At 51.7% G+C, this 24,267-nt stretch overlaps 1 protein-coding gene across 1 annotated transcript in view; it reads left to right on the forward strand.

The window, feature by feature from the left end:
- CFAP97D2 (CFAP97 domain containing 2) overlaps window positions 1-24,267 on the forward strand; it is a 70,776-nt gene that overhangs the window by 381 nt on the left and 46,128 nt on the right. The window contains exon 2 of the mRNA XM_077754016.1: window positions 344-434. Coding sequence (XP_077610142.1) covers window positions 344-434 — 91 coding nt within the window. The remainder of the gene's footprint in view (window positions 1-343; window positions 435-24,267) is intronic.

The following is a 24,267-nucleotide window of genomic DNA, read 5'->3' on the forward strand; positions in this document are numbered from 1 at the left end:
TCTGCCCACCCCCTCCACCCCCTTCTCCAGGAAGACAGGAAAGGGGTTCCCTGCAGAGAACACTGGGAAACACTTTAGGAAACAGTAACAAAGAGAAAATCAAGATCCTGAGCAAAAACATAATGACAAGTGGTTTTTGTCTCTCCACGTGACCCTTTATTTCCAGTCAGGACATGCACAAACACATTCTTGGGTCCAAACGCTGAGAAACTCTTTCTCCACACGCTTGTCGCAAGCCTCACGGAGCAGGAAATGATGAACAGAGAAAGGAATGCCGGAGCCCAGATGGATGCAGCCAGCGGGCTCTGGAAGCCCAGCGCGTCTTCTGACCGGCCCCTCCCAGGATTTCTCAAGGAGTCCTCGCTGCTGCAACCGCAGCTCAGCTCGGACGGAAACGGTGACCCACCCGGCAAGGCCTCCCCTCCCCCCAGGAGGTGTGCGCTGGCTGCCGCCCGGGGGTTCCCACCAGCAAGCAGGCAGTCTCGGGGACACAAGGGCCCATGTTTGCGCAGCCCCAAGTTCACAAGCAGCAAGAACTTCTCATCAAAACCTGCAGTCTCTCACAGACGGCCTTCTCACTGGGCCATCCGGTGCCCCGAGGGGAGCAGGCGCCCTGACTCAGTGCCCCCCGGGATCAGGCCCCCCACACCTGGTGTCCTGAGGGGAGCAGCCCCCCCACCCGGTGCCCTGAGGGGAGCAGGCGACTCCAACCCAGTGCTCAGACCAAAGCCAGCGGCGCCCCTTCTCACTGGAGTGACATCCCTGGCACTCACTTCCCCACACCCCCCCCCCCNTGAGGGCAGCCAGCTGACAAACAGGCCAGAAAGAAATAGGAGAAAAAGCTACAAGAAGAACCCAGGGTGTGGGTCGAAAAAGTGAAAGAAGTAAAAGGCTTCTGATTCAAATACGAAAAAATTAAAATATCAAAAACAACTGCAGAAAAAGCTTTCAAGTCACCAAAAAAAAAAAAAAAAAAANATGGGTTCGAGCCCCGTGTCGGGCTCTGTGCTGACAGCTCAGAGCCTGGAGCTGCTTCGGATTCTGGGTCTTCCTCTCTCTCTGACCCTCCCCTGCTCACGCTGTCTCTCTCTCTCTCTCTCAGAAATAAATAAAACATTAAAAAAAAAAAATCAAGTCACAGAAAGGGGAAAGGTAGGTTGTCCCAGCAGCGAGGCCCCAGGGTAGGCTAGGACCAGGTGTGCCCCCAAAACACACTCACAGACCCCCTGGGGATCAGCCCACGGGAGCCACGCGGCTCTCTGCAGTGTGTCTGCAGCCCCTACACATCAGGCAGAAGAAAAAAGACTGATTTGCTTGAGAAACAGGAACTTTTCAAAGGCTCCACACATTACTGAGGCAGGCAAGGCAGGCTCCCTGGTGCGGAGTCTCAGCTAAAGGGAAAGGGCCATCACAAGTGGTATGAGCCCATCCCACCACCACACCGGGCACGCAGCATTGTGCACCTCGACCCACAGACAAGCTCTGGGGCCCGTGTGTGCGTCTGTGTGTGTGTATTCTGTGCACATGTGTGTGCATCGGTGTGTGCACATGTGGTGTGTGGCCATGCATGCATGTGTGCATCTGTGTGTGCCCATATGTGTATTCTGTGCACATGTGTGTATCAGTGTGTGTACTGTGGGCACCTGTGGTGTGTGCCCATGTGTGTATTCTGTGCACGTGTGTGTGCTATACACACATGTGGTGTGTGCCTGAGTGTATTCTGTGCACATGTGTGTGCATCAGTGTGTGTACTGTGTGCACGTGTGGTGTGGTGTGTGCCCATGTGTGCATGTGTGCATCTGTGTGTGCCTATGTGTGTATTCTGTGTGGGTGCACGCATGTGTGGTGTACCTATGTGTATGCATGTGTCTGTGTGTGTTTGTGCACATGTATGTTGTATGCCCGTGTGTGTTCCGTGCACATGTGCATATGTGTGCACATGTAAAACCATGTTCCAACAGAAGGAAGCCTCATAAGAAAGTAAAGATGGACAGCTGCCCCCATCAGCTAAACCCTCTGCCTCACAGGGTGCAGCTCTGAGGAAAGTCCGAGAACACCGCCCCCTCCACAGGCCCGGCCAACTCCTGACACACTGTGTGCTGGTGGCATGTATTTTCCACGTATGTACCATACAGGCAGAGTCTCCTGCCCTTGAAACTCAGCCCTATAAACTAATAAAACATCCAACTGTTTGACCCTAAGGTAAAGACTGGTCATGGCAGCCAGCGCTAGGACAGGCCAGCCTCAGCCCTGAGTGGTCTGGAATTCCCCAGTCAGGCCCTCATCCCAAAGGCCATGGGAAAACCAGGCGGTTCACAGCACCCACCCCAGACCTCAAAACAAGTAGCAGGCTTGGCCAGGTCCCCTAGGATCTGCACACTGATGGGTTTTCCGGAACCAGCCCGTTTTCCTGGATCACTGCTAATAGCTCTACACCACAGTCTGACCCCAGCCTCGGAAAGCCCCAGTTCAGCTGAGCCAAAATAAACAGATGCCAAGAGGCTAAAGTCCCCTCTGAAATATCAGAGTTTAATTGCCCTACTCAACCCATCTTCCACCTGCCACGAGGCCACGTCTTCACTGCCTGCCTTGCCCAGAGAGCTTCCCCTGCATAAGGTAAGGTCGGCACCTGGAGGAGACAGTGGGGCCGCCCTGCCCGGAGGAGGGTATGATCGGCCAGAAGCCGGAGGGTGGGAGTCACAGCTTGGCCGCGGCAGTGACTTTGGAAGTAGGTCTCAGGTGTTCTGGCCAGGTGAAGACACTCAGCTGTGAAGTGGGTCAGCAGGCTCTGCGCCCCCGGCTGTCCACACATTCATGCAAAGGGGTCACTCTGCTGAGTGAGTCCCATGGATGCTCATTTAAAGATCCACCAAAGAGAAGAAGGGCTTGATGGGAAGGCAGCTATCTGCTGTCTGAGGAAGTAGTTTGAGGACACACCCCAGAAGGCAGTTCCTCGCGAACCACAAAAGTGCCTGGGCCCTGGGCACATGAAGGCCATCACAAGCTGACACGCACAGTCACAGGCTCTCTCGCTGGTGTGACTGCGGCAAAGCCACCAGCTCTTCAGAGCCTCGGGGGGAGCGGGGTTACAATAGCTGTCCTGTGCCGCACAGCACCCTTCCGGGACCCAGCAGGACGGCGCGCTACTTTGCTCGGCGTGTCCACAGCTCCCTAAGCAGTGACTGATCTGGTGGAGTGAAAATACGCAAAATCAAACAGTCTCTTGTACCTCCCAGAAGTGGATTCAGGAACAAAGAGAGAAACCACAAGAGCTAAAAAAGGAAAACGAATCTTTTTCCTCAGAAGAAAAGAAACACACAACAAAGCCACAGAGCTCTAGGGGCATACGTACCAGCCCTCCGCTACTGCGCGGGCTTGAACGTGCGGCCTCTCTTAACAGACATGACGAGAATCATGAACCGTCCCTGGCTTGGTGCACGAGGCAACTGGCCCCCACGAGGGTCACACCTCACCGGACCCACGGGGAACCTCAGGAGACTGCAGAGTTCCAAACCAAAGCTCCAGAAAGATACACACAAATAATTAACACTCTCAACTCTGTTAAATGTCCTGAAGAATCTAGAAGCCCGAGCTCAATCCCAGGAGCCTGTCGCCCTGGAGACCGACAAAGGGGGAAGACGGTTCTCAGGAAGGGCCTGGTGACGTGGTCCTGCCCCTGGTGCGGAAGGAGGCATCGAGGGCGCCTGCAGCCGTTGAGGAGAAACTGCTGTGGGGGGTGCACGGGGGTCCGGCCAGCCTGCTCAGGAAAGCGCTGCCAGACACGGGGCTCATTCCTGAACGAGTCACCCTGAGCCTAAGAAAGACTCGGCCATCTTGTTTACCTTTGAGTTTTATCCCCTTGGCACCTGGGGGCCAAGATAGAACAATGCTTCAAATTTTGGAAATTATTCCGGTAACAGGAACAGAAACAATGTGAAGAGGAAAAAGCAGGCATGAGAGTCATTCCTCGACAGAAAACAGTGAAGGGTACTCTGGTCCGTTCTGTTTCTAGAAAAGGTTCTGATGTACAGCATAACCCTGAGCACTGATTCCACCCTCCTCCCACCCCTCGGAGGAGTGTGCTGCCCCTCACAGTGTGGGTCAAGTACATGGGATGTGGCACGTGGGTCGGCTGCGTGGGACGCGGCACGTGTGGCTCAGGAGTGTGAGGTGCAGGACTTAACTAACTGACTCTAGGGCCAGGATGCTGCTGTGCCCGGAAAAGGATTCAAGCTCCCTCAAAAACCCAAACCAGCACTGCCGGATTTCAGGATGGACAGAGCCCCATCCCAGGGTGTCCGGCTCTGTGGACAGAAACACACCTTTGCTTTCAGATGCTCCTCGAACAAGCAATCACTGTCTTTGATCCGACAGTCAGCTGGATAATCCACCACTCCCAGCGAAGACTAAACGCTCAAACCTAAAGCTTCCCAGACCCTGAGGCCAGTGGACCCGAGTCTGACCTAACCACCCTCTTGTGAGAAGCACTTCCTGTGTTCTAGCCCACAGAGCAAGCTGCGAAGCCAAGATTCGGGGGACATTCATCTCCTTACTGCTTAAGATGATTGCGGGCCTGCATTTGTATCAAAGCTGGAATGTGCTGACTGTTCATTCTGAATGCCGCCTCACACTTAGAGAAAAGTACTGGGCCATCTGTTGTGACTTTAAATTCCCTTCCATCCACGTCAATTTCTCTGAGTGGCCAAGCTGACCAGAGGCCTGGCTCTCGAACCAGCCCCTGCCCGGGGCTCCGACAGACCCCCCCCTTGCTCCAGTGTCCTGCTGGCTGCTGCTCCTCTTCAAGGGCAGCCCTGCTCAGACTCTCCCTCACCTCTCAGCAATCTAGGGAAGTAGAATAACTTCTTTCAAGAAGTTGTTCTTTCCATTCTTAAAGTTGTGATCTTTAAACTCTTCATTTGCCTGTCTATATCCATAAATCCACATGCCTGCATGATAGTAATACCCTTGATTTTTTGAAACAGATCTTTTCTTTTTCACACCCTTTCCTCTTCCACACGTCCCACCACAGGGAGCCCAGATGACAGGCTTGCGTGGGCCTTTCTTTACACATCTGCACGTGCTTATCCGTGCTTCACTCTAAGGGGAATATCGTAGGTAGAGTCTCCTGCATTTTGTTTTTCTTTCCTCATGTCCCATGGAAGATTCCGCATGCCACACGCCCTGGCCTGGCTCTAACTCCTTCTTCTGAAAGCTGAATAATATTCCACACCGTGGAAGCCCCATAATATAATCCCCCTTTCAAGTGGCATTTACTTTGTTTCCACATTTTGCTAGTGTTCGTTCAACAGCTGCTGCGGTGGAGTGGCAGCAACCCTTCGCGCACGCCCCCACCTGCTGCTCAAAGCAGCCCGTCCTGTGGTGAGCCGCTCCTCCACGGCTACAGACCCCCGTTCTGACACCGGGGCGCAGAAGGCCGCACAATCAGTGAGGACTCCCTGCTCAGGCACCATGATCTCCCCTCTGCTCTCAAGCCTCAGACCGTCCAGGGGTGACCAGCACCACGGGACAGGCCGTCAAGTCCCCACAAGGCTCGCCCCAGGGCCATGAGCACACAGCGATAGCCGCACTCACCAACCACGCTGTCCCCCCAGCAGCAGCCACACAGATCTACGTCACACGCTGGCTGCACACTTCTCAAAACCTCACGGCAGGTTCACGCCTCTCCTGATCTCACCCACATAAAAACACACACGTGAAAGTACAGCTCTCTCTTACTGACGGGTCTGCTTTAGCTGGAACTCCACTCTGTCACCCGATTAACAGGAGAGCCTCAAAGTGTACTGGCAGGAACACCTAGAAAGACCGAGCAGTGGAAGTGCCTTTGTTCACACAGGCTCATGAAGCTCCACAAAAAAAGGCCTTACTCTCCACTTTGACAAATGAAGAAACTGAGGCAGAGAGGGTTTGGGAGATTTCTCTAAAGTCACAGAATCAGTGAGAAACACAGGTGGCGCTCACTCTGGAGCCTGGGATCCCAAGTGCCCTCCTTTCCTAGACTGGCTCCCAGAGGCTTTTGTCCCTACGGCAGCCAGGGACACTCGCCTGTGCCCACAGTGGCCTGAACCCACCTCCAAGGTCACTAGGAAGTGGGAGGTGTGTACTCACAGCCTCACTTTCAGGCACAACTTGTAAACCTCAACTCTCTGGCATTACCAGCTAGCACTTCCGCTTGTTTCTAGAAAATACACCCATCTCCTTTATAAACATGTGCATGTCAGGGGCGCCTGTGTGGCTCAGTCAGTTAAGTGTCTGACTTCAGCTCAGGTCATGATCTTACGGTTCGTGGGTTCAAGCCCCGCATAGTGCTCTGAGCTGTCAGCACAGAGCCTGCTTTGGGTTCTGTGTCTCCCTCTCTCTGCCCCTTCCCTGTTCTCTCTCTCTCTCTCTCTTTAAAAAATAAATAAATGTTGAAAAAAATTTAAACACGTGCACATCTATGACTGAAACGTGATGTGTGATGCTCTGATTCCCCAGCGCCTTCAGGAAGGTGTGAGTGTTTATATACTCAAATGCCTCATTAGTTTCAGAGAAGCAAATCTAAACGTTCTAACAGATGTTATATTTCAGCCAAGTGATTCTACCTGCAGGAGCCCATGCGCTGCTCACCTGCCCGATGCTTTCTCCCAAATGTACGGGTTGCCAGTGAACCTGCTTAACAAGCCATCTCTGGATTTCTGCATGCTGTGCAAGACCCCATCACTACAAGTCCCCTCCTGTCCAGCGTCTACCTCAGCAGCCTCTAGTCAACGACTACAAGTCTCAGAACAACCAGGCCGGGGTCCCTGGCTGATCACCCACGAAGACTGTTGCCCTGTCCCCTCCCCTCATGAACATCAGCTGCCTCCTGGCCCTGACACTCAGCACTTCTCTCCTTCCCAGCACTTCACTGTACCCCCACCATTCAAATCCAAGATGGCACAGAAAGACAGATCATAGTAAGTGGTGTGGAGAACAAGGACTTCGCACAAATGTGGATTTAAGCCCCAGCTCTCTCTTTCAGGCGAGGTGACTTTGGACAGGTTAAGTTATAGGAGTCTCCCTTCCTCAACTTCAGTGTCATGGAGTTGTGAGAACTTAAAGTGAGTCAATACACACAAACTTGGTCCCAAAGGTTTGCAACTCACTCCACCCCACACATGTGCATGGCGAAGACACCCCTTCACAGGTAAAATCTGGAACCACGAACTAAAATCACCCTTGGCCTTGAGCCCGGCTGCTCCCCAGGCATGGCCCGGAGCGGCACACTAGTCCTTAGGGGTTAAAAATAGTGCAGGCAGCTAGCTGAGCTCGGTTAGTAGAATATCCAGGTTAATTTTAGCATCAGAGCTCAAGAGAATATAAAATCCCTGATGCCAAGAAGCATGTGTGGCCATCACGACCCCTTCTTCACTGTCAAACACACACACAGTAAAGAAGCTAACATCACTGAGACCCCTCCCTCACATTCACAAAATGTTTTCTCTAACTGGGAAAACATTTCTTCTCAGCCTTGCAAAGACACTACCACTGGCGATAACTATTTTAACTTATCAAGCAGGACACCACCTCCTCTGACCCTTATGGGCCCCTGCGATGGGCACACTGCTGCTTCCCTTGTAGGAAATTCAGTTAAATATCCCACTTTGAACAGAGCAGACCCAGAACCCCAAGCTTCCAGCCACTGTGGTCTGGGCCTTCTTCACCACACCACACCCCTCCTAACCAGCCACTGGGCCAAGGGCAGTGCAGGCCAGAACCCTCAGCCACCACTTCCTGTTCCCCTCTCAGGAGGGACCTGCTGCTTCTGGCGGGGTTGTGTTTACCACCAGTTGTGGGGCGGGCACGAGATCTGGGGGGGCTCCCCTGGGCCCAGAGCACCAACAGCCTGCGGGGCCACGTTTTGTTGACAGGAGGAGCGGTCAGTTCCGATGTGCTTGCGCTGGACCCATACCACCATCCACCATCGACTTTCTTGGTGGACAAGTTACAGTCTCACAGAGAAGGAACGTGAGAGCACGCCCTGGGCCCAGTGCAGCGTGAGAGGATCAAGAGGAAGGAAGGGAGAGAGATGGGGAACAGGGGAGAGCCCGCCTCAGGGAACCAGGCGGAGCTTGGCCTCACATGAGACACAAATGCCAGCACACCAAGCAGATCCAAATTGTGCCCTCCAACCTGATGATGAAAACCAGTGACAGAGCAAGAAGACTTTTCTCAGCCTGGAATGCAAGGCTGGGGGTTTTGTTTTGTTTTGTTTTATTAGCTTAAGAGAAAAATCTTTCTATATCCCTCTTAATTGAACACATTTATCAAGGTGGTACTTTTAAAAATCAGTAGTAGCCATTATGGAAAAGGCAAAAATCACTGAGAAGTGAGTTTTATCGCAGCCCCTAAAGGAGCACCGTGCCCAAAACAGCACCGCCCGAAGACCTCTCATCGTGGGTCCCTCGCACAAGCCTCACCAACAATCTCCAAGCTGCTTCCCTTCTAGCACGAAGGCCCTGACTCATGGAAAGTCCGAAAAGCGCACTTCCTCAAAGTTACCATCTCATAGGAAGTGCATCTGGCCTTAGCCAACATGAGATACTAGTGTAAAAACAGTAACAATCATCACCAAAGGTGGACGATGTTTAAGTGTACGGAAGAACTACTCAGAATAACTGTGAAATTGAAGTGGGGAAAGCAACAGCTTCTTCGAGACAAGGACTCAGAACAGTTCAAGCACAAATGCCTCACTCTGATCTGGCATTTGCAGAAGGTGGAAGGGCAAGAGAAAGGGGAAGAGGGAAACAAGGAAGGGACCCTTCCCACTGTCCCCAGCCATCGCCTGTCAGTGAGACCAAGTCCTATCACACAATCCAGAACTATTTAAGAACTAAAAGGCCAAGGCCCAGACACCTAAAAAACTCTTCATCCTCCCAAAAATGTTCTGCCTTTTTTCTTAGCAGCAGAAGTAGTGATACTGCTTATTGGTATCACTTTAGGAAGAATTTTCTTTCTGTCCTTTTCTGGGAGTAAAGAGGTGGGCATTAATGTGAGCTGGAACAATACCAGCTTGTAAGCCCCCACCGGATGCAGTAGACAATTATTGCCTGTGTTTTGCAAATGGAAAAATGAGGCTATGGAAGGGGAGGACACTTGCTCTGGGTCACCCAGCAGGCCAAGAGCACACGGGCACGCAGCCAGCTAGCCTGGAGACAAGGCTCTGAGATGAATGGGCCGCCTGGCCAGTGTGCCTCCGAACAAGGAGGGGCGAGTGTGCATGTGACCACGTGTGTATGATTCATGCGTGTCTGCCCCTCCTCCAGATCGACTGTGGTGTTCCTCGTCATCTCGTGCCTTCAAGACCAGGACATTCAGGCAAGTCAGAGCCGAGACTGGCCAGAGCAGACAACGAAGGAAAGAGATCAAGAGCTCAGCACACCACCTTCCAAGCTCGGGATCACTGTCACCACACTCTATTAACAGGCTGTCCCTCAAGTTAAAGGAGACTAAGCCCCAAACCAGCACAACCCACAGTTCACCTTCAGGGTCTCCCGCCTGGGCTCTAACTCAGAAGCACAGCCAAGCCAATTTCTGGGCTCAAACACAGGAGGCTGCCTGAGGCGTGTGCGGGCCCTGCTCCCCGAAAGCCCCCACTGCGAAGGTGAGACACAGATGTCTTCCTCCTTCAGCCCAGCACTGGGGATGCAGACCCTTGGAGAGAAGAGAAAAACAAGGGCTTCTTGGAACCAGAAGGAGTTGGTTGGTGGTCCCTGCTCAGCCCCCAAACATGGGGAAGGGGGGCCCCAGAGGGTCCGAGGGTACCCAGTCCCACGTGGGGTTAGAGACGGCAGATGCGCCAGTCACGGCTGGGTGTTTCTTTCGCTTGTGTAAAGTGGAACACAAAGGACAGAAAGCCTAACCAAGCAGCATCTTCAAACCCCCTTCCTTCTACACCAGGCCCCTCCTCGTCGGGATCCAGAACCCACTCATGAACATGCGTTAGCGTGGTGTGCTCCTGGGTCTTCAGGTGTCTCTCCTCACTCCTTGCCTCGCATACTGTGCCATTCTGGAAAGCAACCCTCTCCGCTCATTCCTCCAGAACACTCCTGAGGTTGAGTCTGAGATTGGCTGTGCCAGGCCTGAACCGTAAAGCCCTCAGACCCATTCCTGCCAGCTGCACCCAGAGGCCTGGCATACTCTTCCACAGACAGACCCACCCAGGTCCCCCTCCTGCTCCCCTTGATTAAGGAGGCACCTCTAACCCTCACACAGCTCAGTGGGCCCAGGCTCTGAGTGAGGGCTCTTGGCGGAAGGGCCATGGTACAGGCGCTCTCCCTGCCCCCACTGCAGCAGGAGGGCAGCGCTGAATCTCTCAGTATGAAAGTGACAGCAGATCTCAACCAAGTAAACAAGAGAAATCTTCTGCAGGCAGAGTCCTCAAGCCCGAAGGGCGGCTGCATCCAATCCGCTTCTCAGCCAAATATCAACAGTGTCTCAGTGATGATCCATAAACCAAAATAAAGCCGACAGGAAACAACACGCTGATTTGGGGGAGCTGGAATTCCTCAGGCAGCATCAAATGTCATCAACAACTGACACTCAGTCACTGGGTGCCTGGCTCGGTTCCCAGCGGCCCCTTTCCACACGGGACTGTGGAAGCAAGAAGGACCCTGAGGCCAGGCGACACTCTGGGTCCTCGCAAGCCCTCTTCGACACAAGCCGCCCCCCATCTAGCACATTTATGGCACCAACGTCTAGCAGTCACTCCAGGCAGGGATCTTGTTTTTTGAGGAGGGGGGACGTGCACGTCTCCCTCCCGAGATAAAACGAATCTCTCCAGATAAACCCAGGAAGTCCAGATATAGCCTTCCAGCCCACTCCAGAATCCGATGTCATTTCCCTCCCCCAGCTCCTGGACCCAGAGACAAGGGCAGGATCCTCCCTGGTGACACGGCCTGAATGGCAGGCGCTGGTGGCCAAAAGCTCCCCCTCCCCCTCCCCGCCGCCCCGCCCCGGCCAGTTCTCAATGGAAGGGGNGCAGCCGCGGGGAGATGCGGAACCTGAGGTCTGCTGCTTGGTCCCCGGCAATGCGCACACCCAGGGCCCCAACTGGCGCACGCTCGCGGCAGGGACTGGCCCCGCATCCCGCGCCGCACCGCCGTNTTGCGGGGGACCCAGGCAGGGGAATGGGGCTGGACCCGCCAGGGGCTCGGGGGAAGAAGGGAGACCCTGAGGCTCCCTTCGTCTAGATGAATGCGCTCGAGAATCTTGAATCCTAGTTTTCCTAAATGTTCTGGACCTGAAGAGGTGTCCCATTCCTCCCTGTTAGAGAGCAGTGCTCTCTGTGGTTGAGGTGATTGCAGGGACCTCTGCGAGACGATAGTGCACCCGGTGATCAGCCTCCCGCTCCGCTCGCCATGCCACCAACCCCCAGCTGGAGAAGCGCCGGGTCTGACAAAGAAGAAGGTCCTGTCTGCAAAGGAGCCTCCGACCTAGGAAACATGTGCCCAAGGGACTGGGAAAAGAAACGCAAAACCGGATCCGGAGAATATTGGATTCCGGCAGGCAGGACAAGAAGGTAGATCAGGTTAGAGTTTATTGACATGGGATCATTCCATCATGATACAGGATTTGGCACCTTGGCAAGCACTCCATGCCACTAGCGTGGTCTTTGGAAGCTTGTAAAAAGTGATGCCCCACACTAAGTGGAAATGCCAGAGTCACGGCAGACAACACAGAAAAGCATCAAAATGCTCAGAGAAGTGACACAGGATAGTAAATATGCTCCCTAAGCCAGGGAAACCTGGTTACCGGATAGGTTTCCTGGAAAGCCCAGAGGACACTCCATTTACAAAAAAGAATATGCAGATGAGACCCTGAGCAGTAGTTGGCTTTCTAGGACGGGTCTGAGGGTGCAATTACAGAGGGCACTGGGCTCCCTGATAGCAGTGATGATGATCAGACAGTGACATAATAGAGTCCAAGCAGTGAAGTCTAACCATCCGAAGCAAGCCAGCTGCTATTATTATACTTAGCAGCAAGACTACAATGGCAGCCTGGGCACTCTGAACTGCAAAAAGCTACAAAGGTGGTCAGCTTAATGCAGTGTCAGGAGCAGGGCAGCTAACCAGCCAACGAAAGTATTGCTCCATTCTTACAGCCAAAGGAAGTCAAAGTATCAGGAGGCTGAAGGAATTTGCCCCAATAAACCCTGTGAACCAGGTCCCACCCTGAGAACCCACTGCCTGGGGAAGAGGACTTGGCTACACATGTGCACGGAAAGGATTCGCTTAGTACTTTCCCCAAAGGCAGCTGTGTCCATTTACCCAGACATTTCATGGAGAGTTGGGCTTTGAGTCTGAATCAATATGATACCCAGGGACCTAAGGTGTCATCATGCCCTTGTTAGAATAGGGCTTTCAAGGTCCAGGAAATAAATGGAGGCCTGGCCCAGGCGGGGCTTATAGTAGGCCCACTGGATCCAGGGACCCGCTTGGTGACCATTTCTTTTCTCTGGCACTGAAGGTAAAATTGGCATAGACATATGTTACAGTTGTCAGAAAACTCATATTGGTTCCTTGGTGTGGGGGCTAAGAGTCATGCCAGCAGGGAAGGCCAGGTGGGGTGCCAGAACAGAAAATAAAAACCATAGCACATCCTAGGGAGAGACAGAGACCAAGGCTCCCCTTAAAGACTGGAAGCGTCATTTAATTCACCAGGCCCACCTATGACTGCAGACAGATTCTGGAGGGTGACTGTAGACCACAGAAGTCCCACCACACAGTCACCCCGATTGTGGCCACTGTATCAGATTGTCCGCTGCCAGGCCACGCCAGCACAGCCTCTGGCCACGGCATCCACTGACATGTCCACCCTTCTCCATCCCGAATAGGAAAGAGAATCAGAAGCCATTTGCCTCACACGGCATCGACTAACACACACTTCCAACCTGCCCCACTGTTAAGCTTTCCTGCCCTCAGTTATAATATAGTCCAAAAAGACCTGGACCATCTGGACAGGATTCAGAATGTTCATTTGACTCACCATATTAATGACATCATTTTAATTAGACCAAATGAGCAAGAAGTTGGCAGTTCATTGGAGGCTTTGGAAAGACATGTGTGGTCTAAGACACATGTGCTCAGAGGACAGGAAGTAAATTTGTGAAGATTCAGGAGCTCCCCACATCAGTGGGGTGAGATGTCCATGACCATGGATCTCTCTGTCCCTCTACGAACCACAGAGACTGACACAGCACACTTCCAAGATCCCTTCCTTAACAAAGGCCAATGGCCACAGGACTGTGCAAACACCCTGTCTTCTCAAAACTGTGTTCTGCATAAGGGAATTGATCATTAGTTTTCCTGTTCCCTTAGAGCTATGATGATAAGAAACGGGAAAATATTGGGGGGTTAAAGGAAAAGATTAAGCTATGTTGAACGTATCTATAATCTTTTTTGTTTATAACTCACTGTTACATTTTTCCCTCTTTGATAGAATCCTCTTCTGCACCCCTCCCAAAAAATATTTCTTGAAAAGTACCAGTCTATCAACTGGTATTTATGAATTGCTAAGACAGCATAATTAAATCATTTATTAATCATATCTGATTAATATACTTTCAAAGGATTTGAAATGGCATAAATGACTAGTATATAATAGAATATTCATTATTAGTTTTTAAATATTTTTATTTGTTTTTGAGAGAAACAGAGAAAGAGCAGGGGGAGGGGCAGAGAGAGAGGGAGACACTGAATCCAAAGCAGGTTCCAGGCTCTGAGCTGTCAGCACAGAGCCTGATGCGGGGCTCGAACCCACAAACCGTGAGATCATAACCTGAGCCCAAGTCAGACGCTTAACAGACTGAGCCACCGAGGTGCCCCTAGAATACTTTTTAAAAGGTCCAAAAACAGTAATGAAGGAAGAGACTATTGTACCAAATATCTACAGTGAAAACAGCTACTGCAGAGTACACAGCTCAACTGTCAGTTTCCTGATTGTCAAGGTAAAAACAGAAATATGGAAATATGGCATTTTATACAAGTTCTGTTATTTAATACACAGAAGTGTTTTAGTTTTTCAGAAAAGGCTATTTGGGCCAACTAAGTGATACAAGGAATTGTTTTTATAAGGGACATTCAGCAACTTGGGGAAGGATGTTTGCAATCTCAAATGACTTAAGGAGCCTTTGCTGACATGCTCACTACAGCACCTGGCACAGAGTAAAAGCTCAACTAGTATTTGTTGAATAAATGCACTGGAATCTCCTATTGTCTCATGCAAACTTTAGAAACATGACGTTAGCTCATAATTTGGGGGGAAGATTCATCCAGGCTCTCAGGAGTCAAGGAGCATAGCTCCCTCATGGCCCGAGTGTCTCTGAGAGAATGCTGCTAGAGAATCTAGGGAGATGAGTCATCACACACCTTTGAATAATATTTCTCAAATATTCATTGTTTGGGCCACACAGAGCACAGAGCCGAGCAGGGAACACATGTACACTAAGGTTCCTTGTGGCCACTTGAAGCCCAGATGTGCTGCTGGTATAAAGGAGGCCCAGTACTCCGGGAGCAGGTGGGCCAAGCAGCCGCACTTGACTGTCTGCTGCGAGGAGGCAGTGGTAGGCCTCAGTGGTGTGCACCCATTCCTCTTCCGGGAAGCATGAGGGTGACACTGCCTGCTCTCCTCACGGCTCAGCAAGCAACTGTGTCGCTGGAGAGGGAGGGAAGGGACATCACATCTGGCTGGAAGCTGGGAAAAGCCGCTGGGATATTTTCCAGGCTCTCCTCCTGCTGTGGCAAATGAGAGGCCTCATTTTGAAACTCAGAGATAAGACAGGAGCAGCCTGGATCCCTGAGTCACTACTGGAGGCCACTGGGATCTGCAGCTGTGAGGGTGACAAATGTGAAACTTCCCTCCGGTGAGGCCAGTAAGATTTGGGAACCGCATAGCCCAAGCCTGTCCCACCCCTGCTAATAAAAACCTCAGTAAGGTGTGTTTGGCAAAATCAACAACACAGGAAGCACCAGGTGTCAGTGAGGGTGCGGAAAAAGGGGATCTCTCCTACACACTGGGTGGGAGCGCAAACTGGTGCAGCCACTCTAGAAAACAGTGTGCAGGCTCCTCAAAAAGTTAAAAATAGAACTACCCTACTATCCCATAGTCACACTACTGGGTATTTGCCCAAAGAATGAAAAAACACTAATTCAAAGGTATACGTGCACCTGGGTGTTTATAGCAGCACTATCTACAATAACCAAATTACAGAAACAGCCCAAGTGTCCACTGACTGAGGAATAGAGAAAGAAAGTGTAGCACACCTATCTATCCACACACACGACGGAATATTACTCAGCCATAAGAAAGAATGAGATCTTGCCATTTGGAACAACATGGATGGAGCTAGAGAATATTATGCTAAGTGAAATAAGTCAATTAGAGAAAGACAAATACCATATGGTTTCATTCATATGCAGAACTTAAGAAACAAAACAAATGAGCAAAGGGAAAAGAGAAACCAAGAAACACTCTTTTTTTTTAAACGTTTATTTATTTTTGAGAGACAGAGTGCGAGCAGGGGAGGGGCAGAGAGAGAGGGAGACAAAATCCAAAGCAGTCTCGGGGCTCTGAGCTGTCAGCACAGAGCCAACACAGGGCTTGTACCCACAAACCAGAAGATCATGACCTGAGCCGAAGTTGGACACTTAATCGGCTGAGCCACCCAGACGCCCCCAAGAAACAGACTCAACTCTAGAGAAAAAACTGAAGGCTACCAGAGTGGAGGGGGGTGGGGGGATGAGTGAAATAGGCGATGGGGTTAGGGTACACCTGTTGTGATGAGCACCCGGTGATGTACAGAAGTGCTGAGTCGCTGCATTGTACAGCTGAAACTAATATTACACCGTACGTTAACTAAAATTTAAATAACAACTTAATGAAACAAACTTTACATGGTATGTCATTTTATTAATATCAATGCAAGACTAATCAATATTAATATCAATCATCTGTGAATTTGAGTTAATAATAAAAGATAACCCCAATTATGGATTTACCCATTGAATAGATTTGTGTAATGTCTTCATTGCTCATTATGAAAATATTTGCTCAAAATAACTGTTTTTATCATAATAAAGTGTAGTTTGCTATTTTTGACCCTAATTAGTCAAATATCAAAATACTTTTTGAAGACACCCCTGTAATCAGCAATTAATTAGACTTCAGTTCTTGTCTTCTTAGCTATGGCGGGAATGTATGCATTTTCTCCTTTTAAAATCTCCATCAATTTATCCCAGAAAAAGTTAAAAGGAGAGGGACCCCTAGTTCACACCTTTTGGGATGGCATGTGCTGTCAAGACCTTTGTGACTCCCAGTATTCGACAGAATCACAGCACAGGTTCCGCAGGGGAGAGAGCCCAGAACTCCAGAAACCCCTCGTCTGCCTCGCGGGTGCCTCCTGGGGGAACCAGACGCGGAGAGGGGACGCGAGCAGCCAGCCTTGTGCTGCTCCTCAGCGGCAGTGGGTGTCTCCGCGGCCAGGAAGAGCCGCTTCTTCCGTGAAACATGAGACTGAGAGACCCAGTAGGCGCCCAGGTGGCTCAGTCGGTTAAGCGTCCGACTTTCGCTCAGGTCATGATCTCGCGGTTCGTGGGTTCGAGCCCCGCGTCGGGCTCTGTGCTGACTGCCAGCTCAGAGCCTGGAGCCTGTTTCAGTCTGTGACTCCCTCTCTCTCTGACCCTCCCCTGCTCATGCTGTCTCTCTCTCCTAGAAATAAATAAAACATTTTAAAAATTAAAAAAAAAAAATAGACTGAGAGACCCAACACCATAGTAAAGACTTTCAAAGGGCAAGACTATATGTGTGTGTCCATCATCACAAGTGTTTTTATTTCTCTTTACTTCCTTCAAGGTTTTATTTTTATTTGTTTGCATGTAATTTTTTTGAATGCACATTTACTATGCTTAGCAGTTCATTTAGTTAGCAAACCTTTATTGAGCACCTAGCACGTGTCCAGAACCTGCTAGGCCCTGTGGGTATACCAGAAAATAAAACACACACCCCTAACCTCAGGGCCCTTGAACTTGCTGTGTAGTGACTACCACTGACAGCTTTCCCTCCGGCTGCACTTAGTTCAGTTTGGAACAGTGTGGGAAAAAAGATAAACAGAAGAGAAGATCCTAGAAGTAGGCACGGTGTCTGAGGTGTAGACACAACAGCAACACCACACAGAAAACTCTGAAAACTACCTTGGAAGATGGGGGAGGGGTCTGGGAACAGAAGAGCCACCGTGGACACCCGGCCCCGGGCACTGCCCTCACGCCTCCCCAGACAGCAAAGGGAGTGGGTGGTGGCTGCTGCTGAGAAGGAAATCTGCCAGAGTGCGCGTCATGGGAGCCAGTGGCCACAGAGCGGAAGGGGGAGGGCGCTGGGGGCGCAGGAGTGGATGCGGTCTCTGTGGGCACGGGGACGTTTGGTGCACCTTTGGGCACGGCGTGAGGGACGAACGCTGCTTCCCCACATCTATGGCTCTGACAGGACACTAATTTTCTGTTCCTGCCAGATAATTTGATGTGAACATAACCGTTCCCCATGCTGATGTCTAAGTGTCTTTGTAAAGTGGAGTCAACGTGGCACCAGAGTAAAGGGCTCTGGGACCAGCGGTGCCATGAGGGGGAGGGGACAGCAATCAAGCCAGACACCCACAGTTCCTGGTGGCCTTTTCACCGTCACTCCCCGAGGGCGAGGGTGGGGCTCTCTCCCCTCCCCCAGCCGGCTGACGCTGCACAGCCCTGGAGCGCCTGGGGGTGCCGGCTGCCCCCCAGGCGTGGCAGGGAGCACAGGCATTGCCCTTGCTCTGGGCTCTCAGGACGTGGGTCCCTGCGGTCCCCTCTGCAGGATGTCCGCTGCCCCTCCAGGCCCCCACCCTCACCCAGCACAGAACACGAGTCCTCTGCCCTCCTCTGGGTGTGTTTGGAGCCAGTGCAGAGGGCAGCCCCTGGTGACCCGCGTTTCCTCTGCAGGAAGAGAACCTCCGTCCAAAGACAAGCCCACCAAGCCCATGCCCGCCAAGCCCATCTGTGACGCGCAGCACCAGAAACAACCTCCAACCTGTCCCCGACGGGGAGGAGGCTGAACAAACTCTTCTCAGCAACAAAAAGGAACAAACTGCTGCTACAAATGACAATCTGGGTGGACCTCACGGCTGCGAAGAGAGCCTATCACACACACCCTGCAAGTCCACTGACGCGGCATCGTTCAGTGACAAGATGGAGGACGGGAGGGGGGGGACCTGTGGGACAGAAAGGGCCTGTGTCTCGTCAGTGTTGGTGGCCACAGGGGCCTACACGTGGGCTGGAACTGCACAGATCTGCACACACACGAGTGCTTGTGCAGCGTGTCCTCCGTGCAAGGTGGGCACATCACACCAACGCGGTCCTTACATGCTGTCACTGCGATCCCGGAAGGCGTCACCACTGGGGGGTGGGGGGTGGACAAGAATACAGAGGGTCTTTGCCTTGTTCTCTGTAATGTATGTGCATCTACAGGTGCCTCAAAATTCAAAAGCACAGAGGAAAGACAATATGGCAGCAGATACCAACCGTCGACCGTCCCCCAGTGCGACGCTGAGCTCGGGCTCCCCACAGGAAGGGCGTGACCTCTTGTTTGTCACCCGCACCTGAGCAAACTGCCCTCCTTGCCAAGAGAGGACGGCACTCGCTTGCAGACGCTGCGGTCTGGCGTGACCTCAGGAGATCTAACGCACATCTGAAGACGGACATGGCTCCCCCTGGATCCCTTCCTTTTCCAGAATGTCCCCCATCTCTCCAAGCCTCGTTTGCTCCCACCCCCCTTGGAGGGCAGGCAGGCATCCAGAAGCTCAGCCGCCCAGCTCCTCTCTTAACTCAGATTTCAGCTACACTGAGGGCGGGGTGGCCTCCTGAGAGCCACTCTCAGACCAGCGTGGGCGGAGACCCGGCTGGAGGTCCCCGCTCCAGAAACGCCCAAACTCCTTATTAAAAGTAAGTAAAACTATTTCAGGTCATGAGCTGATATACTCACACAAACTTTATGAGACAATACCTATTGTGACCAGACAATGTCTTCTACAATTTTATATTCTATTCTAGATTCAGCTAAACTAATCTTGTTTATTTGATTGATTGATTTCAGGATCCTCAGGGAGGCAGCTAGCCACAGGAGTGCTAGAGATTCCAGCTCACAAGATCCAACATTAAATTTTCAGGAGTTTTACCAGCTGGTTGTTGAACAGAACAATTATTAAAAATGAAATTATGGGGCATGTGGGTGGCCCAGACGGTTAAGCGTCTAACTTCGGCTCAGGTCATGATCTCACAGTTCGTGAGTTCAAGCCCCTCATCAGGCTCTGTGCTGACAGTGCAGAGCCCACTTCAGAGCCTCTGTCTCCCTCTCTCTCTGCTCCTCCCCTACTCACACTCTCTCTCTCTCAAAAACAAACATTTTTTTAAAATAAAATTATGTAGGGCACCTGGTGGCTCAGTCATTTAAGTGACTCTTGATTTCGGCTCAGGTTTGTGAGACTGAGCCCCCAACAGGCTGTGCGATTTCAGCTCAGGTTTGTGAGACTGAGCCCCCAACAGGCTGTGCTGACAGCATGGGGCCTGCTTGGGATTCTCTCTCCCTCTCACTCCTGCGCTCGCTCGCGCGCTCTCTCTCTCCCTCTCAAAATAAATAAACATTTTTAAGAAGTTAAACTAGCTTATGCAATTACATAAACCTATGCTCCTGAGACTGCTAAGGCCTGTTATGTGGTGGAAATACTGTAAATGACATGCTGTTTGCATCTTTTCCCACTGTGGGGTTTGTGCCGTGGAAACTGGCAAACGCCGCGCACTGCCCCTTGTACTTCCCGCTGGAGGGGAGGCACTTATCAGCACGTGGGTGGCTGTGAGGCTCAGTTCCAAGTGCCCTCCCCTAGGTGATTTCCTCCCCTGTCCCATCGCACCTTCCTGCTTGATGGTGGAGAGAGTTAAGGAAGGTTGTGGGAGAGGCCGGGGGCTGGGACCAACGATTGTCCAAGCAGGAGGGGTGCCCTCTCTACTCATTCTAGGTCCAATGCTGTTACCCCAAAGTCCGGCCTCACCCCTGTGCCCCCACACTGCAGGTCAGGGCTGCTGGCATGCAGCTGGGCTGCAAAGTTCGGGGGCTGGAGGCAGGACCCTCTCCCATCCAGGGCTGGCCGCCCCTTTCTGAGATGTGGGCGTGGGGGGTGGGGAAGAGGTCCCAGGACCTTCAGCCAGATGCACACTGGTCTTCTTGGTCAGGCGGCTGGCGCTAGGCCAGGGTGGGGTCCCGGGCCTGGGGGGACAGTTGTGGGGACTCAGCACCCAGCTTTGGGGAGGCGTGGGGCCTTTGCCTTCGGCCCCTCCTGTTGCTATGTGCCTCTCCTCAGTGTGCTTCCTCCCTTGTACTTCCAAACTCATCCTGGACACGTTACCTAGGAGGTGGGGGAGCGTCGACCCTCACAGCTATTCCTCCAAGCCTGCCCCTAAAGAAAGAAAATCTGACAGAAAAAATGCACACGTACGATGCTGGACACCATGGGTGGCTACCTTACAAAGTGTGTGTAATTACGATATTCCAAAGTGCATTTCTCCCATCACCAGTTTTCATTGCTAAGCAAGCAAGATTTAGGAAAGTTTAAAGGAACATAGTCACAATCCCACACCTCTTGCGTGAAAGCCATCTCTCTGTTCCTGCACTCAGGTCCCTAGGTCTCTTCCCTGAGAAGCATTTCTACCCAGTCAGAACCCAGGTCCCAGGTGGCTAGAGCCTCACAACATCCGTGAGGGATCCCGACCATTCCCTGACTGTGTGGGCACTAGGTTTGTGCCGCCCTGCTTGTCTCCTGGGCACACGGCGGGGGAGGGGGAGGTCGGTGAGGCCACCCGTCCACCCCCTGGCCCGGCTCTATCTCTGTGTGTCTCCTATTTAAATAAGAACAAATTGGCAGAGCCGCTCCGCAAATTGCCATGGGCGCAGATGAGCCCACCACCCTGACGCCCCAGCTCCCGCTTCTCCTCCCGCACTGATTTCTAGAGCCTGGGCTGCAGGGAGGAAAGGAAGCTGGCAGACCCGCAGGACCGATGGGCCTCCCGGGCTGAAACGCCACGTCAGGTGGCAGGAAGCCCCGGGCCCCCAGCTGGACAGTTTTCCGTAAGCCCAGCTAAACTCTGGCTCCCACAGTTGAAGGGACCCAGGACATACATTATTGTGATGAATTAACACCTCTGGGGTGCGACCTGACCCCACTGCCCAGAAAGTTACCTAGAAGATGAAGATGCAGTCTAAGGAGAGACCTCAAGCTCACTGAGGCAGAGGGGTTAAAACTAATTTTTTGTTCACAAGGCTAGAAATTTGGGATGAACTACAGCATGGCCACCTTGACACAGCATGGGACCAAGCCTCAGGTTTTCACTTGACAGTGAGAGCAGTCCTCTGGGAATTCAATTCCGGCTGTGTCACTCCTCCACTCAACCCTGGACTGTCCCCCTGCCCAAAGTCTCAGACCCTACACACAAACAAGACCTAGGGTCTCCCTTGCCACTTCTCAGGGCTCCGGGCCAATGGCCTCCACGCTTTCCCCCAAGTACTCACCTGCCTCAGGACATTCACACTTGCTGCTCTCTCTGCTGGAGTGTTTCCCCGCACCTGCATGTTGCTCTCTCTTTCTCTCCCTCTGAGATTGGGCTCCAATGATACCTGTCTGCGAGATTCCCTACCTTATATCAAATAACTGCCCCCCACCCCCCATTCATTCTCTCTCTCTCTTCACCTTGCTTTGTTTTTCTTTATGGCATTATCACTACTTGACCTACTATATGCATAACTGAATGCTTGTTGTCTGTCTCTCCCAGACCTGGTAGGTGAAAATATCTAAGTTCAGTTTGCAACAATAAACAGAACACTAATCTGCATTGAGACTGATGATACTCTGTAGTTTTACCTTTTTTAAAAAATCCCTGAGAATCTACTCCACGAATAAATTGGCCCCTCCAAGTGGCAACAGTAACAGCGCCGGCGGCAGCGTGGCCGGGCCACCCCAGGCGGCACAGCCTCCTCCTCACCGGCCTCTCACAGCAGGGGATACGGCCCTGTGGTCCCAGCTCCGGGTAAACACAGAACCAGCTCTAGTGACTTTCTTGGAGACTTTCAGAAGTTTAATTTTATGAACTTTAAATAGCAGTCCTCTGTAAGAAGAAAAAAGCCCGGTGTCTACTGGGCACCTTCTCCACTTGCTCTGAGAACCAGAAGTTGGGCTTTCTGAATGTCATACACTGTGGTCTTTAAACCACTGTGAATGCAAATCCGAAGACATTGTGTGCAGTCCCAACATCTGAACATTTCACAGGCCACGGGGCTGGGGGTGCAGGAGGGGCGGGGAGAGGGGCGGGGGGTGCTCAGCCNCCCCGCAGCGCAGCCCCAGTGCCCCCGAGCGAGTCCTCCATGTCGATGTGCGCGCATGTGTCCACATGTGTGCACGCGTGTGTGAGTGTCTGCGTGTGTGGCCTGTCTTCCCTGCTCTGACCCCCCTTCACTCACACACACAGGCTACTTTCACATCCATTCAAATAAACAACTTTTAAAAAAGTGGAAAGAAGAAAAGTTACTAGACTCAAATGGAAATTAAAAGGTGGATTAAAATAAGAATTAAGATCTGTGGCATCATAACCACTGTTGAAATTGAGGATATTTTGCCGTCTCACAGCTGTTCTGAACCTGATGACCACAGCGTGCCTTCCGTAGTGAACCGAGAGTCCCAGAAGCTAAAGGCGGGTGGGTTTTGTCAGGTGTTGAGGGGATAGGAAACCGCGAGCACAACTTCTGAACCAGTGACCAGACGGAGACATCTTCTTGTGGATGTCCCCGAACTCCCTCACTGCTGAGTTCAAACAGGCAATGGACAGTGGCTCGGGCAGAACACACACGTCTGTTTTCTGTAACTCTCAAGTCATTTAAGGCAGAGCTGGGAGAAGTAAACAGAAGCGGCCACCCCAGCTCAGGATGAGAGCTGGGTACCGACAGCCCCCTCCCTCCTGGCTCTGGTCGCACTTGCCGGGTGGATTCTAGCATGTGTCTTCATTTCCCCATGAAATAATCAGAAATACAGAAAAAAAAATGGTGGTATGGTGTTTTGAAATTCTTATTCAAAGGAATGGTATTTGGTACTTCCTTTCTGAGAGGATCGTGTACTTTTGTTTCATCTCTGTTTTCATGCTTTTTGTTGCCTAAACTAAATGCCAACATTTACACTATTGTGTGACCATCAGCACTAGACTCTCGAGACAGGTGTCCAGAGGCTTTGCACCCACTGAATTCTTTACAACTGCCAACCACGTCCACAATGCCCTTGAAACTTTGACTTTTCACTGGACTTCAGAACTAACTGGAAAGGCCCAGGTCAACCCAGAGCACTGGCAGGGATCTCCAGCTCTGTTAACTTCCTGAAACGACGGTGAAACGCTTAATCCCTGGCTCGGTTCCTGGGCCAAGGTACAAACCATCTGTTAAAAACTCTGAGCAGCCCGTGTCACTGCTGACTTTTCTCCCAGAGCCCAGGAGTCATGGAAGCCACAGTGTCCGGGCTGGGTGGGCCACACCCATTCATCTGCATTTCTCAGTCACATTCGCAGTGAGGTAGGACACATGGTTTCCACTGTGGCCTCAGCAGGCTGCTGTGACTGACCTAGTGTTTTTCACGGGCGGAGGCAGAGCTGGGGGCTCAGGGCCCACGTCCTCTGCTGTGCACCTGCAGCTCAGGTCCTGCCCAGAGGCCCCATATTCATCGTTCTCTACCTCTTTGCAGGAGATAGCAAGCCCGAGACCACAATCACACACAGAAGTCACAGGAAGTGTGTGTCACATGGAGCAATTCACAGGTAGCAGAAAATAACCAATATTACGTGCATTTTATATTAAGACAACTGTGAAATAATGGGGATACAACAAAAAATTTTAGGGCCACTGTCTTTACTTTGTCTCAGTTTTTTCCTTAATAAAAAAATCATAAGAGAAGTACAAATCAACACCACAATGAGATATCACCTCACCCCTGTTGGAAAGACAAGAGATAACAAGTGTTGGCAAAGTGAAAAAAGTGAGACGGAGACAAATATCCTATGATCTCACCTATATGTAAAATCTAAGAAACAAACAAAGCAGAAACAGACTCATAAATACAGAGAACAAACCAGTGGTTGCCGGGAGCTGGGGGCGGGGGGGGGGGGGGGGGGGAGAGAGAGAGGG

The sequence above is a fragment of the Crocuta crocuta genome, unplaced genomic scaffold (genome assembly GCF_008692635.1).
Source record: "Crocuta crocuta isolate KB4526 unplaced genomic scaffold, BGI_CrCroc_1.0 scaffold31, whole genome shotgun sequence".
NCBI lineage: Eukaryota > Metazoa > Chordata > Mammalia > Carnivora > Hyaenidae > Crocuta > Crocuta crocuta.